The 13,653-nt window shown below is 37.6% G+C and overlaps 2 protein-coding genes across 2 annotated transcripts; both read left to right on the top strand.

Moving 5' to 3' along the window:
• The first annotated feature begins 1,287 nt into the window (after nucleotides 1-1,287).
• ttc32 (tetratricopeptide repeat domain 32) lies at nucleotides 1,288-2,346 on the top strand. The gene is made up of 3 exons (XM_073817177.1): nucleotides 1,288-1,418; nucleotides 1,563-1,729; nucleotides 2,024-2,346. Exons 1-3 carry the CDS (start codon nucleotides 1,303-1,305, stop codon nucleotides 2,149-2,151), a joined length of 411 nt encoding a protein of 136 aa, XP_073673278.1. The 5' UTR covers nucleotides 1,288-1,302; the 3' UTR covers nucleotides 2,152-2,346.
• Nucleotides 2,347-3,297: 951 nt separating this feature from the next.
• On the top strand, nucleotides 3,298-10,129 carry zpax1 (zona pellucida protein AX 1). The gene is made up of 21 exons (XM_073816776.1): nucleotides 3,298-3,320; nucleotides 3,394-3,494; nucleotides 3,578-3,673; nucleotides 3,759-3,883; nucleotides 3,965-4,105; nucleotides 4,186-4,290; nucleotides 4,363-4,527; nucleotides 4,596-4,692; nucleotides 4,923-5,140; nucleotides 5,208-5,361; nucleotides 5,680-5,888; nucleotides 5,981-6,098; nucleotides 6,207-6,406; nucleotides 6,475-6,589; nucleotides 6,675-6,844; nucleotides 6,917-7,029; nucleotides 7,111-7,241; nucleotides 9,313-9,502; nucleotides 9,643-9,781; nucleotides 9,851-9,953; nucleotides 10,056-10,129. Exons 1-21 carry the CDS (start codon nucleotides 3,298-3,300, stop codon nucleotides 10,127-10,129), a joined length of 2,787 nt encoding a protein of 928 aa, XP_073672877.1.
• Nucleotides 10,130-13,653: the final 3,524 nt, after the last annotated feature.

Below are 13,653 nucleotides of genomic sequence, written 5' to 3'. Positions count from 1 at the left end.
CACTAGACATGACAGTAACATCCCTTATGAAAATTAACCATGTTTTATTACAGTAAAAGTGTAGTAACCATGTTTTTTTGTCATATTGATTACCATTTGTATAACCACAGTTTTACTACAAATACCATGGTTAAAGTATGGTTAGTGTAGCGGAACCATGGTCATGGTTTTATATGTTGTAAAAAAACATGTTTTTTTGGTTTTATATGTAGTAAAGCCATGGATTTGCACATACATTAGAATTAGCATGCCACAATTTTAGTTGCAATATTTACGTAGTAGTTTGTAGTCAGTTTATGGTGACTTTTCTGTAACTATAGTATTTGAATACAGTTGATACATCATGGTATCAGCCTATGGTATAAACATTGGTTCTGTCAGGCTCAGTATTGGGCAGTAACTAATTACTTGTATTTTAGTTACTGTAATAATATTACTTTTTGCAGTAACTAGTAGTGTAACTAAATACTAATAAGGTTTCAGTAGTAATATTACAGTTACCATACATAAAATAGCTTAGTTAGTCAGTTACTTTTAATGCCTCAACCCTGTTGATTTAAAATCCAACAATTAAATAATTCCTAGATTTATTTCCATAATTGTTATGACTGGCATGAGAAATTACAATCAAGCTACACATGACAATTCATGAGAATAATTCGTGAGAATAATAACTTCTACTTGAATGTCACTATCAATCTCTATTTATTGTTTGTAATAACTTCTGACTGCGACCCAATGTGGATTTTGGTCAAATGATGAGGCAGAAATTTGTTAGTAACATTCTAGAAGAATTTTATGTGGAAGATAAACGGTTACAATTTCTGTGGGGCGAAAAAAAGTAACATAACTAGTAGTGTAACTAATTACTGTTGTTGTAGAAAGTAATAAGTAAAATAACAATATTACTTTTTAAAGGAGTAACTAGTAATCAGTAATATATTCCGTTCTTTGAGTAACTAGCCCGACACTTGCCAGGCTAACGATATATTCCTTTGTAAGGGGTACCCTAAACCTAACATGAGCGAGATACAGGCCTAACTGTTTTGTAATAAATACATAAAGTGAAAATACCTTTATTTTGTCGTTCAATGATGCAGCTTTTGAGCATTAATTTTTGCACTCCACCTCAGAAGGGGACGCTCGCAAACCGCCAGTACATAGAAACATCAGCAAACTATCTCCTTCTCATGAATATTAATTAGGCTCAGTGATTGGACGTTCCAGCGAAAAGTTAAAAACGTCAGTACGCACTAATTAATATTCATGAGCTGACTTCTACCAGTAGCGCGTCTCATTCTCATGGAGGACAGCGAGCTCATGGTCATACAAAAAGCACATGATGAGTTCAACAGTGACAATTATAAACGAGCGGAGGAATTATACACACAATTCATCGAGTCCTGCAGTAAATCCAGGTATTAGCGAGTACTTGAGCACTGGTAAACATTAGCTCACTGCATTGAAACTGTCAACTAGACTTACAGGCATAGACTCTGAACTGATGAATTAAGATCACGTCAATATGCTTTGAATAATAATGAGACTTTATGTTTATCTAGAGACTGTAATGCTCATGATTTGGCCATCGCTTATAATAATCGAGGGCAGGTGAAGTATCTGAGGGTGGATTTCTATGAAGCCATGGATGACTATACCTGTGCCATACAGATCAACAGCCAGTTTGAAGTGCCACTTTATAACAGAGGATTGATACATTACAGATTAGGTAGGTACAAAGTTTGCTTATTAAACATTGACTTGAGTTGCTGTAGATGCAGTTTTTAACTCTTTACCTCATGCATCCCCCCTCATTTGTGGAAAAACTCTCATAACTCTGTTTAAGACAACATAATATAGTTTTAGGCACTGGTCAGACTGGGAGACCAGCTGGCCTAGCTAAAACCAGCTTAGATAAGCAACCATCTACAAAAACATTCCTAGAGCATGCTTTCTGTCAATCTGTTGTATCCACTAAGGGGTGCTGTTTGATATCAATGTGTTTTTTTTTTCCCCTCCCAAGGCTTTTTCAAGGAAGCTGAAAGTGACTTTCGGAGAGTTCTGGAACTGAATCCTGATTTTAAAGATGCCAAAGAAAGCTTAAAGCAGACACTCTTGGACAGCGAAGAAAAGTTGAAGAGAGGCTACTGAGGAGTCATCGAATTTTACGTTTCTCCATTTCTCACCTAAACCAAGTTGATTCAGCTGTTGAGTCAACAATAAGTCATATTGTCATGGATAATTGAAGAGAATATGATTTTAAATAACTTTCAACATGTAATGTTTCTATAATTATGATTCTTTTGAACAAAATCTGCATCAAAATCTTTTTTTACATAAAGACATTCTTTAAAAAAAATTGAGTTTTGCCTGTATTTATGCTGTGTGTAAATTTGTTAAAATTGTGTTTAACAAGATCAGTTAAGAATAAGCGTGGGTCACATTTAACTCATAATTTAAATAACAAATCAAAAATTGTATTTTAGATTTTGAATTATTTTTAAGTAGATTTAAATAGAAACAACTTATAGTATGGGTTATATTTTTATTCTTATCTTATATGTGACCCTGGGACACAAAACGAGTCTTAAGTAGCACGGGTATATTTATAGCGGGTATATTTATTTTTCTTTTATGCCAAAAATCATTAGGATATTAAGTAAAGATCATGTTCCATGAAGATATTTGTAAATTTCCTACCATAAATATATCAAACCTTAATTGTTGATTAGTAGTATGCATTGCTAAGAACTTTATTTGATGAACTTTAAAGGTAATTTTCTCAATATTTAGATTTTTTTGCACCCTCAGATTCCAGATTTTCAAATAGTTGTAGGACTATTATTGTCCTAACAAACCATACATTATTAGAAAGCTTTATGATGCATAACTCTCAATTTCAGAAAATTGACCATAATGACTGATTTTGTGATTCAGGGTCACATTATTCTAATAAATTATATTAAATACCACAAAGAAAACTAATCACTTCTATTATTTATACCCTGTGTTAACTATTTAAAATGTTAAATAAATAAATAATATCCGTATAATGTTTGTAGAAATACTTTTATTGAAATGATGTTGTCAAAGCTCAGCTTTCATTGGAGAATTTCCTCTCTCTGAATAACGTAACACAATGGTTAACTCATGACACCTGGTCTTTAGTTGATGACTAGCAGCACCTGTGCACATGAGTTGGTTTCTTTTGTAAAAAAAATTGAGCTTGAAGGATTATATAAGCTGTGGTGGTTGCTGTAGCTTTTGACCACCTGAACCACCTGTTTTTGAGCAAGGATGACATGGCTTCTTGGGATTTGGTAAGTTAGCTTCTATGTTTAGGGTTGTAATGTTGTAATGCTATTCTTGATTGTTTGTTTTATTCGTTTTCAGCACTTTATGGCTGTTGATGGTTGTGGTTTTGCCACAGAGAAACTTCAATGTTTCACCACGGAAGAATCTAAATGTGGTACCAGCACGGAATGTCAACCACCGTATGTTTTGTGCATGCATTTAGGTGTGATGGCATTTTAGATGTTTGATTTCCCTGGTTCACGCAAATTCCTTTGTCTTTTAGGAACAGGCCTGAAAACTGATTGTCTGGGAAGTTATATGAGGCTAACTGTAGATAAATCTCTAACTTTTGGAAATCAGGTTGAATTTGATGCTGTCAGTAAGTAGCTGCAATTAGTTATATTGCTAAACAAGATGATTATTATCTTCATGCATGTCTTAACCTTGTTGTTTTTCCTTTTCAGATGGCTCCCAAATGGAGCCTATAAATCCAAGCCTGGCTGCTAAGTGTGGCTTTAGTATAGACTCGGATCCTTGGGGTAACTATAAAGTCTTTGCATCTCTCCTCAACTGTTTTGCAGGGAATGAGGTAATTGGCTCTCTTTGGCCTTGAACTGGTAGAAAACTGTATCCTGCTGTTTTTCACGTCAATAGCTCTTTTAACATTTAGGATGATACCATGTTTGACATCGAAATGCGTGTCCGAGTGCGTGGTGTCAAAATGGAGCAAGATATCTTTCAGGTGGACAAGACTTGTAATTATGACCAGTGGGCCCCTCGTGAAATTCTTTGCGATCGGAATTATATGGAGGTAAAACCTTTGCTTGCTTATGGCACAAAACATCACGCAGTAGTGATTACTGAGATATATCCAGCAATGGTTCCTCTTAGGTTTCCGTTAACCGATTGCCAGGGGAAATTACAGCCTTGCGTAGACGGCCTAAGATGGCAGGAGGACAAAGATTTGATGACCAGTGGACTGATACGGTTTCTGAGGTATGGAGGTTCAATTCTTGTTGAGTCCACTTGACACATGCTTCATGATCAAACGTGTTCCCTCTCTTCCAGGCTATTACCTCCAGATATAACATCTGGAGGGTGGTGTTTTTCACACCTAAACAAAAAGCCATGGTGCTGGAGGATGCCCTAAGGACAGGATATGGGTTAACAACTACTAGGTCTCGACTGGTGCTACGAAGTGGTTATGATATGCCGGAGACCTATGTGGAAAATGTAAGTGCAAACCCGCGGAGCTTCCATTTAGTAGTTTTCTTGAGCTAATGTTGTACCTGCTGTAACAGGTGAATGGAGTGCCGATGAAGATCATTAGGGTGACCACCTACTTCAAGAAACAGTGGTCTGTAACCATGTTGGATACTGTTGCTGCATGTCCAACTGGTATGTGACTAATCCATTTGCTTTCGACCCAATATTGTGTTCTTCTTTCACTGTTCTGGAAAGGATCTCTTTCTGCAGAGTTTAGTTCCAATTTTAATTGGATGCATCTAAATTGACTAACCAAGGTCTTTGGGTTCACTTGATCAGCCAAGTGTGTTGGAATTAAACTCTGCAGGTAAGTTGATCTCCAAGACTAGGATTGAGGAACCTTGGTCTATTGCTGCTTTCAGGTGGGCTTTCTTTTACGGATGAAATGATCACCTGGTCCTTCCCCCGATTTAATCCACTCATGGGTTCTCCTGAAACCACAATCCTTGAAATGTTCATGGGAATAGATGGAAAGAGAATAGATTCGGCACAAATGACCGCTAGAGGCTACATCTTGACAATAATGGACAATCAGATTGTAATGAAAATACCAATTGGTGGACCAGATGGCTACTACAAGGTTTGTTTGCATGCTTTTATTTGATAGCTTGTTTTAAGCTAAAGCTAATGCTTATATCCTGTTGTAGAGTCATGTTGTAAGTAACCAGTACCACATCAGATACATAATTGAGGCCATGCTGGAGTTACTGTGGAGTGAGGGAGGCATGGATGCTACTAGATACAAGGTCCTCTTCCCCATCAGGACTCCTCTTATGCCTAGACCACCCCAGTTTGTTGATCGTAAGTGTTGTGGGTTCTTTGCTCAAAGGAAGTAACTTTTCAAAATGCCAGTAGCAGTATCAATGCACTGCAAAGTCTAAGTCAGGGGTACTCAAACTCTGTCCTGGCAGGCTGGTGTCCTGCATTTTAGCCCCAACTTGCCTCAACACCTGTCTGGAAGTTTCTAGTGTGCCTAGTAAGAACTCTGCAGAGTTTGGGAGCCCCTGGTCTAAGTGCTCGAACAGTTTGCAATTCCATTTGGTGTTGCTAGTGTAGCAGACATATGCTTTTGTAGTATTTTAATGGCTTCCTGCTTTTGTAACTTCTATCCCCTTGTAGTCACTCAAACAGACCAACAGATGTTTGATGTGTTCTTGGGTACTTTCCTTTACGATGTTGAGCTGGTGAACATCACCTTTTCTGGTGGAGTCCTTACTGTGGCAGAGGCCAATGTGAGGGGCTTTAACATACAGGAACAACGCTTTCAAAATGGCTCCAAGGCGTTTAGACTTCAAGTTCCTTTCTCTGATGTTTTTGTTGTGAAATCGGTGAGTTTCATGTAATTAAGTCAGCTTTTTTATTTTTTTTTTTTTTTTATTGCTGTTTCTGATCTAATTTTTTATTTTTATTATTATTGCAGCAAGTTGATCTACTTGTTACGGTTTACACTCTTCCCCTCATCTACGGTTTCATGATCCTCCCTGAAAACACTCCATTCTCCTACACGACATCTGTTGATGTAACCCTTCAAGATGTCGGTAAGTGTTGACATTGATACCTGAATTGGCAAAAGACCCTTCTCACCAATACCAGTAAGTTTTAACATTCCCATTTAATCATTTCCCATTTAATCATTTCCCATCCAGTTCTCCCAGCTGTGGGTGGATCCTGTGATGACGAGAAGTTCCACATCACCATTTCATTTGGAAGTATGGGTAAAACCTTTAATATTATGCTTGGTACCCGTAACCTGACTCCAGAACGCAGTGCAGAGTATGGCTTAGAGGAGAATGCCACTCACATAAGCTTGGCTGTGCCTTTCTTGGCAGCTGATGTTGCCTTTGAGGTATGGCTTCGCTTTGTTCCCTTTTTGTTATACATTTGCTGTGCCTTAAAGATCTCTTTACTTTTTAGCTGATGTACCCATCATCCTTGAGGGCACGTCTTGATGTATTGTTATGGGAGCCCATCAACACATGGACCCTAAGTGACTTTTCCCTGGCTTGCAATTTTCCCATGACCATGACTGGTATGTTCTCCTGCACTGTGTTCTCAAAGTAGTTCTCAAAACTAGTCTTTTAATGCGCCATGTGTTTTGGCATGACCTTTTCCAGAGTGCTTCAGCAATGGATCCATGTCAGCCCTTGCAGTGAAGGTAGAATCTGTGCCCCAGCTTGTCCCCCGTCAACTTACCTTGAGAGATCCCTCTTGCAGACCCAAATTCAGCAACGACCGCTTCGCTTACTTCTCGTTTGACGCAAACAGTTGTGGAACCACTAGAACGGTATGGAGGTATGACACTTTGGTGATACTTGCATTAAACATGCACCCCCTTATGCTCCTATCTCTCCCTCAGTTCTATGATGGCATTATGACGTATGCCAATGAAATCACTCTGGGCAATGGGTTACCAGTTAACCAGCAGATTAAAAAAGGAGTACCCACTAGTTCTCCTGATCCAGAGTATCGGTGAGATTGAATTCGCTACCATTTGTGTACATGCCTTCTGATTTCTTTTGAAACTTAAAGTGCACCGTTTCTCATTTTTAGAGTGACCATGTCCTGCTTTTACACGCTAAATGATACCCAGACGATTGCATTCTTCACAAAGCCACGGGAAAGTGAACCTTTGCCAGAGACTGGTTTTGGGGAGCTGCAAGTTGTGCTAAGACTTGCTTGGGGTAAGCTGTTTCTTAATGCCATTGGCTCAAATAAGGGTGCTACAATTACCATTTAAATCAACTCTGTAAAATGGCACTTTGGTCCCTCAGTCTTGAGCAGGGATGGGCAGCTCTGGTCCTTGAGATCCACCAAAAGAACGAATGAGTTGGCTCTGACCCTGATTAAAAGCCTTGGTTGGCTTGTTCAGTTGTGTTTGATTGGGTTGGAGCTAAACACCACAGCTGGGTGTCCAAACTCTGTCCGGAGGGTCACTGTCCTTCAGAGTTTAGTTTGAACTTTCCTTAACACCACTGCATGGAAGTTTTCCACAGTAGACAACATTTGAAGTCGATCAAAAAAATCTTGTCCTAAAACAAGAACGGATATCCTTGAACAGCATAAACCACCCTTTTCCATGAAGGCAGTTCAAGTGCTGGTTCAGAGCCAAAGCCTAGTTTCAAATAAGTTCTTTGACACCCAAAACACCAGCTCAGAACCAAGAAAAGTGATTTTGTAAGTAGCACCAAAATATTGCTGGTCTAGAACCACTTGCGTAAGGGGCTGACCTATTTAGTGACGCAAGACCTGGCTCTGTGGTGGCTCACTAGCCTGTGGAAAAGCAAACTCTTTTCTTAGAAGGCTCGCCTGATGAACCAACTCTGAATCTGCAATAGCTCTAGCTCTGAACTAGCACCTAGTTCCAGCTGGTGGAAAAGGGGCCCTTGAGGTGTTGAGGCAGGTTTGAGCTAAACTCTGCAGGACAGTGGCCCTCCAGCAGCAGGACAACAAAGTGGATGTCAGAGACCAGAGCTGCCCACTAGTGATGCGCGGGTCGAGGTTTTTTTTCAACCCGCGGGTCCCGCAATTATGAAATTATTTGGCCCGCCCCAGCCCGCCCCGCACCACTGTGTCTATTTTTACAACCCGCCCCGCCCCGCACCCGCAACCATTAAATAGACATACTATGCATTGTAATGCAAATGAATACAGCTTTTTTTTTGCCCGAAAGTGCTTGGAAACATCGCCCTTTAAACTGGCAACAACATACTGTAAGATTATGGATATGAACCATAAATCAAATCATATTAATAACAAGATAATCGGTGGTGTCACGTTAGTGGTGCCGGAAAAAAAGTGGGTATATACGCTTATATATGAATATCGTTTTGAACTTTCTATTTGAACGCATTCGTTTACTGGATCCTTGGACTGAAAGGTTTACAGGTTCACTGGTTTAAGGAAGTTATGATCATAAAAATCTGCTTTTTATTTGTAAGGTATTGTTTTCGTTATTATGAACTGTTTAAAATGACTAGGGCGCGCACGCATCACGCGCAATCACCATCAAAGCAAGCCGGCGCCACGGTCCTGACTGTATCATTGCTGTCTTTATTGTGTGTTTTTAGCGAATATTTACATTCATTCACATATGACTGGATGTGGTTGACTGTCTTGATTTTGGCTAATGCAGGATAATGCGCATCAGAGGAGATTTAAATACGCATAGCACCAGGCCTGCAGAGCCGAATGAGCGTTCGCTTGATGCGCTTGTGGCTGGCAGCGGGAGCTGCTTGGCGCTTTCGTGACGTGACGTGTTGATAACCTTATTAAAGAACTTAATAAAATATGAAAATAGATATTCCCAAATATGTAATATAGGCTATAGGGAATTGCACGCAATATACATTGATTTTTTTTTTTTTTTTTAATGACCCGCCCCAACCCGCCCCGCAAATAAAGTGACAATTTCTTTACCCGCCCCAACCCGACCCGCGGGTTACCCGCGGGGCCCGCGGGTTATGAGACGACCCGCGCATCACTACTGCCCACCCTGATCTTAAGTGATCTGGTCACAAGTGGTCAGGTGAGGCAGTTTATTTTTAACTGTCTGTAACCAGAAGAGTTTAAAGCCCAGTATGTGTGGGTGTGCATATTGTATAATATATTTTGTACTGGCCATTTGTTATCAGATCACCTGAAACCAATTAAAATTATATGGGGGTGTTGGACCATTTTTAAAAAAAAAAAAAAATGGCAGGGCTACTATAGGTAAAATTCTTAATCATGCTGCTTTTCCCTTTTTCCACCCAGACGACTCGTATAATAATTACTATGTAGAGGAGGATTACCCAGTTGTACAGTACTTAAGAAGTCCTCTGTTCTTTGAGGTGGTGCTGCTTCAGTCCACTGACCCTCAGATAGAGCTAGTCTTGGAGAACTGTTGGGCTACTCTGAAACAAGACCGGAACTCTACTCCAAGATGGGACTTGATTGTAGATGGGTAACTTCCATCAATTATGCTAGTCTTTAGAAATTGTGTTTGGATACACTTCAATTGTGTAATAAAACTAGCCAAAGACAAACTGCCAGAAAGGGTCACAGTTTATTTTTATAAATCCCATTTGTCTCTGGTCTCAACAGCTGCGTGAATCTGGGTGACCGCTACGAGACTGTGTTCCACCCTGTCCATCCTAAAGCAGTTCTGTACCCTTCTCACATGAAGCGCTTTGAAATCAAGATGTTTACTTTTGTGCAGAATGAGGTCATGCTTCAAGATCAGGTAGATTAATTTTACTTGCTATGTGATTTGTGCACTAGAAGGTGTCATTGACACTACTTCTCTCCCCAGATTTTTGTACACTGTGATGCTGTGCTTTGTGATATCAATCAGAATGATGGAATCTGCAAGAGACTGTGTCCATCTCCCATTCCTTTGAAAACTGTGAAGAAAGGTAAGCAAAATCAGCTGTCATTTTATTGCAGGTTAAATGCAAATAACTGTTTAATGTGAAGTCTGTATATTAATTTTACTTCTCTCCTATTCCCATGACCAGTGCGAAGAGACACTAATGTCCCGTTTCAGAGAGCAAGGCTGTCATCAGGAAAAATACTGCTTTCAAGCTCTTAGTCTGTTTTTGGGGCTCAGTCTTAATAAAGTCTCCTTCAAAAAGCCTTTTATTTTGGCGTGTCCTGCAGTTTGTCATTTTTAGTCTATTGTGTGATTATTAAAGCACTTCTGTAACCTGCCTGATTAAACCAAGGGAGAATAGAACCATTTGTACTTGCTCTTTACCTATAACTGTATATTATGTAGGTGGTTATAATTCTAAAACAGTTCTTATCCTCTGTAATGCAGTTTATCAGATCTGAGCAGCTTTACACCTACAGCATTAAAGACAGTGATGAGTTCAAATTTGGTGAAAGACTATTTATTCAAGTTTTAGAGGTATACACTTGCCTCTGAACAGTTCAAGACCTTTGTGTAGCATATACTTTTTATGATTTAATCAATACTATTAAATTAAGTGAAATCACTGCTTTAGAGTGGTTTACAAGACTGGCATTATTAGTGAATTGGATTAAAAAAAGCTAATTTAAACGAGTAAAAATGTTTGAGCTACAGGTGAGAATCCAAATGGCCTGAACAAAAGCTGTGTGGCAAACTTCAGTGGGAACAGTCTGTTATGGGAAAATTAAACTTTGACCTTTCTAAGTTAATAAATCAATGTAAATCGACTTAAGTGAAGTTAAAAGCTGTTTTATTAAATCTGTTTTGCCTTATGAAATGTTTCAGACTATTTATAAAAAAAAAACTGAAGTAATCATGCTTTTTTTTGTTTTTTTTTGTTTTTTTTGTTACCATTTTAAAGGGCACTTCAGAGTGAAAATAATCATGGCTGCCATATTTAAGTGTTCTAAACCAAGGTGATCAAAACTGGCCATTTCAAAGAGCCCTTTGGAATTATGAATTCTTGAGGCTACAACTGATGGACATTTGCACTGGTTTAATTGCAAGATGATGCAAAATTAGAGGAGTCCCCTATACCCTTCAAAGCACTCACTCTGGAGATTAAACCCTTGGCAGTTAGGGTAGGGGATGAGCCTTTAATCAACTGTTGTTTTGATGAAATATGCATCTAAATCAGGGGTGCTGAACTCTGGTCCTGCAAAGTTCAACTCCAACCCTAATAAAAACTCACCTGCCTGTAGATTCCTATTAACGCTTCAGACCTTGATTGGCTTGTTCAGTATAGGGTTGGGTATTGAGAACTGGTTCCATTTTAGAATACAATAACTGGGTACTCGTTAAGACGCGTGCATTTCGAGTCCGCTTAACGCATGTGTAACAATATTTATAGATCTGTGTTAAAGAGACAACTGCCTAAAAAAATGTTCCGCCTGTCAATAATGTTAATCAAAGAACAAAAGAAAATCATTAACTGACTGAATATCTTTATCTTTTGAGGATTAATCAATTTTTTATTTAAAAAAACTGCTGTTTTTAAACTTCTGATTTTTAATTTTTGGTATTTTTTGGTAAAACCATAGGCAAAAGACAGAATAAATCTAATGTGTAATTGTAAACTTTTAAATGGATTTTTTATCATATTGGAATCGGAATTAGGAATCCATAAGCAGAACCAGAATCAATAAAATTCAAACGATACCCAACCCTATTGTTCAGGTATGTTTCATTAGGGTTGACGCAAAAAAACTGCAGGGCTGCGGCTCTCAAGGACTAGCATTAGCCACCCCTGATCTCAATAATACAACAAAATACTAAATAGTATTAAGAAATATTGAAATATGCTAAAAAGTTTTTTTTTTCTTTATCATACTTTCCAAACAGTTGTCACACTATTTTGACTTTATGCCCCACAAAAATATGAAATTCGGAAACTGAAAACGTTAATCAGTATGTATTAATCTTTATAAATAAATATATAAACAACAATGTCATTGAGACATATTCTGTATGTCAGTGCAGCATATCAATTGTAATTTTTAACTGTTTTGTCCCTTGCAGATTGGCTTGCTGCTCTTGGCACAACTCTGATTTGTGGAGTTTCATGAAATACTTGCCAAAGTAAACAAAAGACAGTTCTGCTCTTAAAACAGGTAAAAATATTTAGGGAAAACCTAATGAAGATGCATTTATGGGCTGTTAGTAGTTAACAGGGCAGCATGGGGAATAGTGGCCCTGTCTGTCAAGGGGTGGCTAGGAGAGCAGCGGTGATTTTGGCAGGCGGAGTAGATAACTTGTAAAAAGAGTGATAAAAAAAGCACTAACGACACTAGAAAACCATCAAGCTAAGTACTGAAATTCTGAAGACTGGAGATGTTGAATATCAAAACATGACAGGATTGCTAAACCTTTTCCACTCTGCAAAGCATTTTTATAGTAGTGAGTTTGTAGTATTATGTATTAAGTGTGTAAGGAGACAAGGGTTCAAATCATGGCCAACTGTTCAAAATGTAGGTTTTGTTTTAAAATTAGTACTTTTCTTCAACAAAGATGCGTTAAATTAATCAAAAGGGACAGTAAAAATGTTGACATTGTTACTCAATACTTATATTTAAAATAAACAGTTTACACAAAAAACTGCATAACCTTTTAAAACTTTCATAATAAGAAACATTTTCTAGAGCATATTAGAATGGTTTCTGAAGGATCATGGGACCCTGAAAACTGAGTAATGATGCTAAAAATTCAGCTTTGTATCTCTGGAATAAGTTACATTTTAAAATATATTAAAATAGACAATTCATTCAATCTCTAAACTGGTGCTTGTTCTCAATGTATTTTTCATCATATAAATGCAATTATCATGTGCATAACATTAGATCTTTAAAAAACTTTTTTAAAAACTCATAAATATATATATATATATATATATATATATATATATATATATATTAATGTATAAAAAAATTATATATATATATATATATATATATATATATATATATATATATATATATATATATATATATATATATATTAGGGCCGGGACTCGATTAAAAAATTTAATCGAATTAATTAGAGGCTTTGTAATTAATTAATCGAAATTAATCGCATTTTAATCGCATGTAAATATTTGACCTGAGAACAGTGAGAATTAAGATTTTTACATGGATTTTTAGTATACCATTGAATAATGACTGAATACATAAGCTTAAGCAACAAAATATTGTTTATTTTTGTTCAACCAAGTCCAACAGACCAGTGCAATATTGCCATTAAATGTAGCAAGAGGCACGTTCTTTAACGAGTCTTTCATTCCGAGAACTCTGCTCTTGTGTTTGCTTAATTATGCATTTAAACGTTAATGACCAAACCTATCATTATAAATGTTGCTACACATGGAATATAACGCAGATAACATTTAAAAAATAGTTTTTATCAGGTTACAAACTGATTATTTATCACTCAAACCCCTTTCTCTACCTGTCCGTTGGTCGCGTTTATCCTCCATGTTTGTAGTTTTTTAACACTTTTTATGCGTGTTTGTAGTTCTAATCGAATCCTCGTTCACGGCGCAGTGTGTTGCGGGCAATATTAGCAATTAAGAGTGTGCATTGATCGTTAAGTAGTAGACCATCCGGGAATCTTTGGAATACTTTTTAAACATACTACGATTTGGGACATAC

This window comes from Garra rufa, chromosome 13 (assembly GCF_049309525.1).
Source record: "Garra rufa chromosome 13, GarRuf1.0, whole genome shotgun sequence".
Taxonomy (NCBI): Eukaryota; Metazoa; Chordata; class Actinopteri; order Cypriniformes; family Cyprinidae; genus Garra; species Garra rufa.
This window is presented reverse-complemented; position numbering and strand designations above follow the sequence as displayed.

What these genes read in the sequence shown, in the direction of transcription:
- ttc32 (XM_073817177.1), top strand. Translation starts at nt 1,303, where the DNA reads ATGGAGGACAGCGAGCTCATGGTCATACAAAAAGCACATGATGAGTTC. An exon ending in GAGTCCTGCAGTAAATCCAG is followed by an intron (nt 1,419 to 1,562) that starts GTATTAGCGAGT and finishes ATGTTTATCTAG; the next exon opens with AGACTGTAATGCTCATGATT. An exon ending in ATTGATACATTACAGATTAG is followed by an intron (nt 1,730 to 2,023) that starts GTAGGTACAAAG and finishes TCCCCTCCCAAG; the next exon opens with GCTTTTTCAAGGAAGCTGAA.
- zpax1 (XM_073816776.1), top strand. Translation starts at nt 3,298, where the DNA reads ATGACATGGCTTCTTGGGATTTG. An exon ending in AGGTCATGCTTCAAGATCAG is followed by an intron (nt 9,782 to 9,850) that starts GTAGATTAATTT and finishes TTCTCTCCCCAG; the next exon opens with ATTTTTGTACACTGTGATGC. An exon ending in TTTGAAAACTGTGAAGAAAG is followed by an intron (nt 9,954 to 10,055) that starts GTAAGCAAAATC and finishes TCCCATGACCAG; the next exon opens with TGCGAAGAGACACTAATGTC.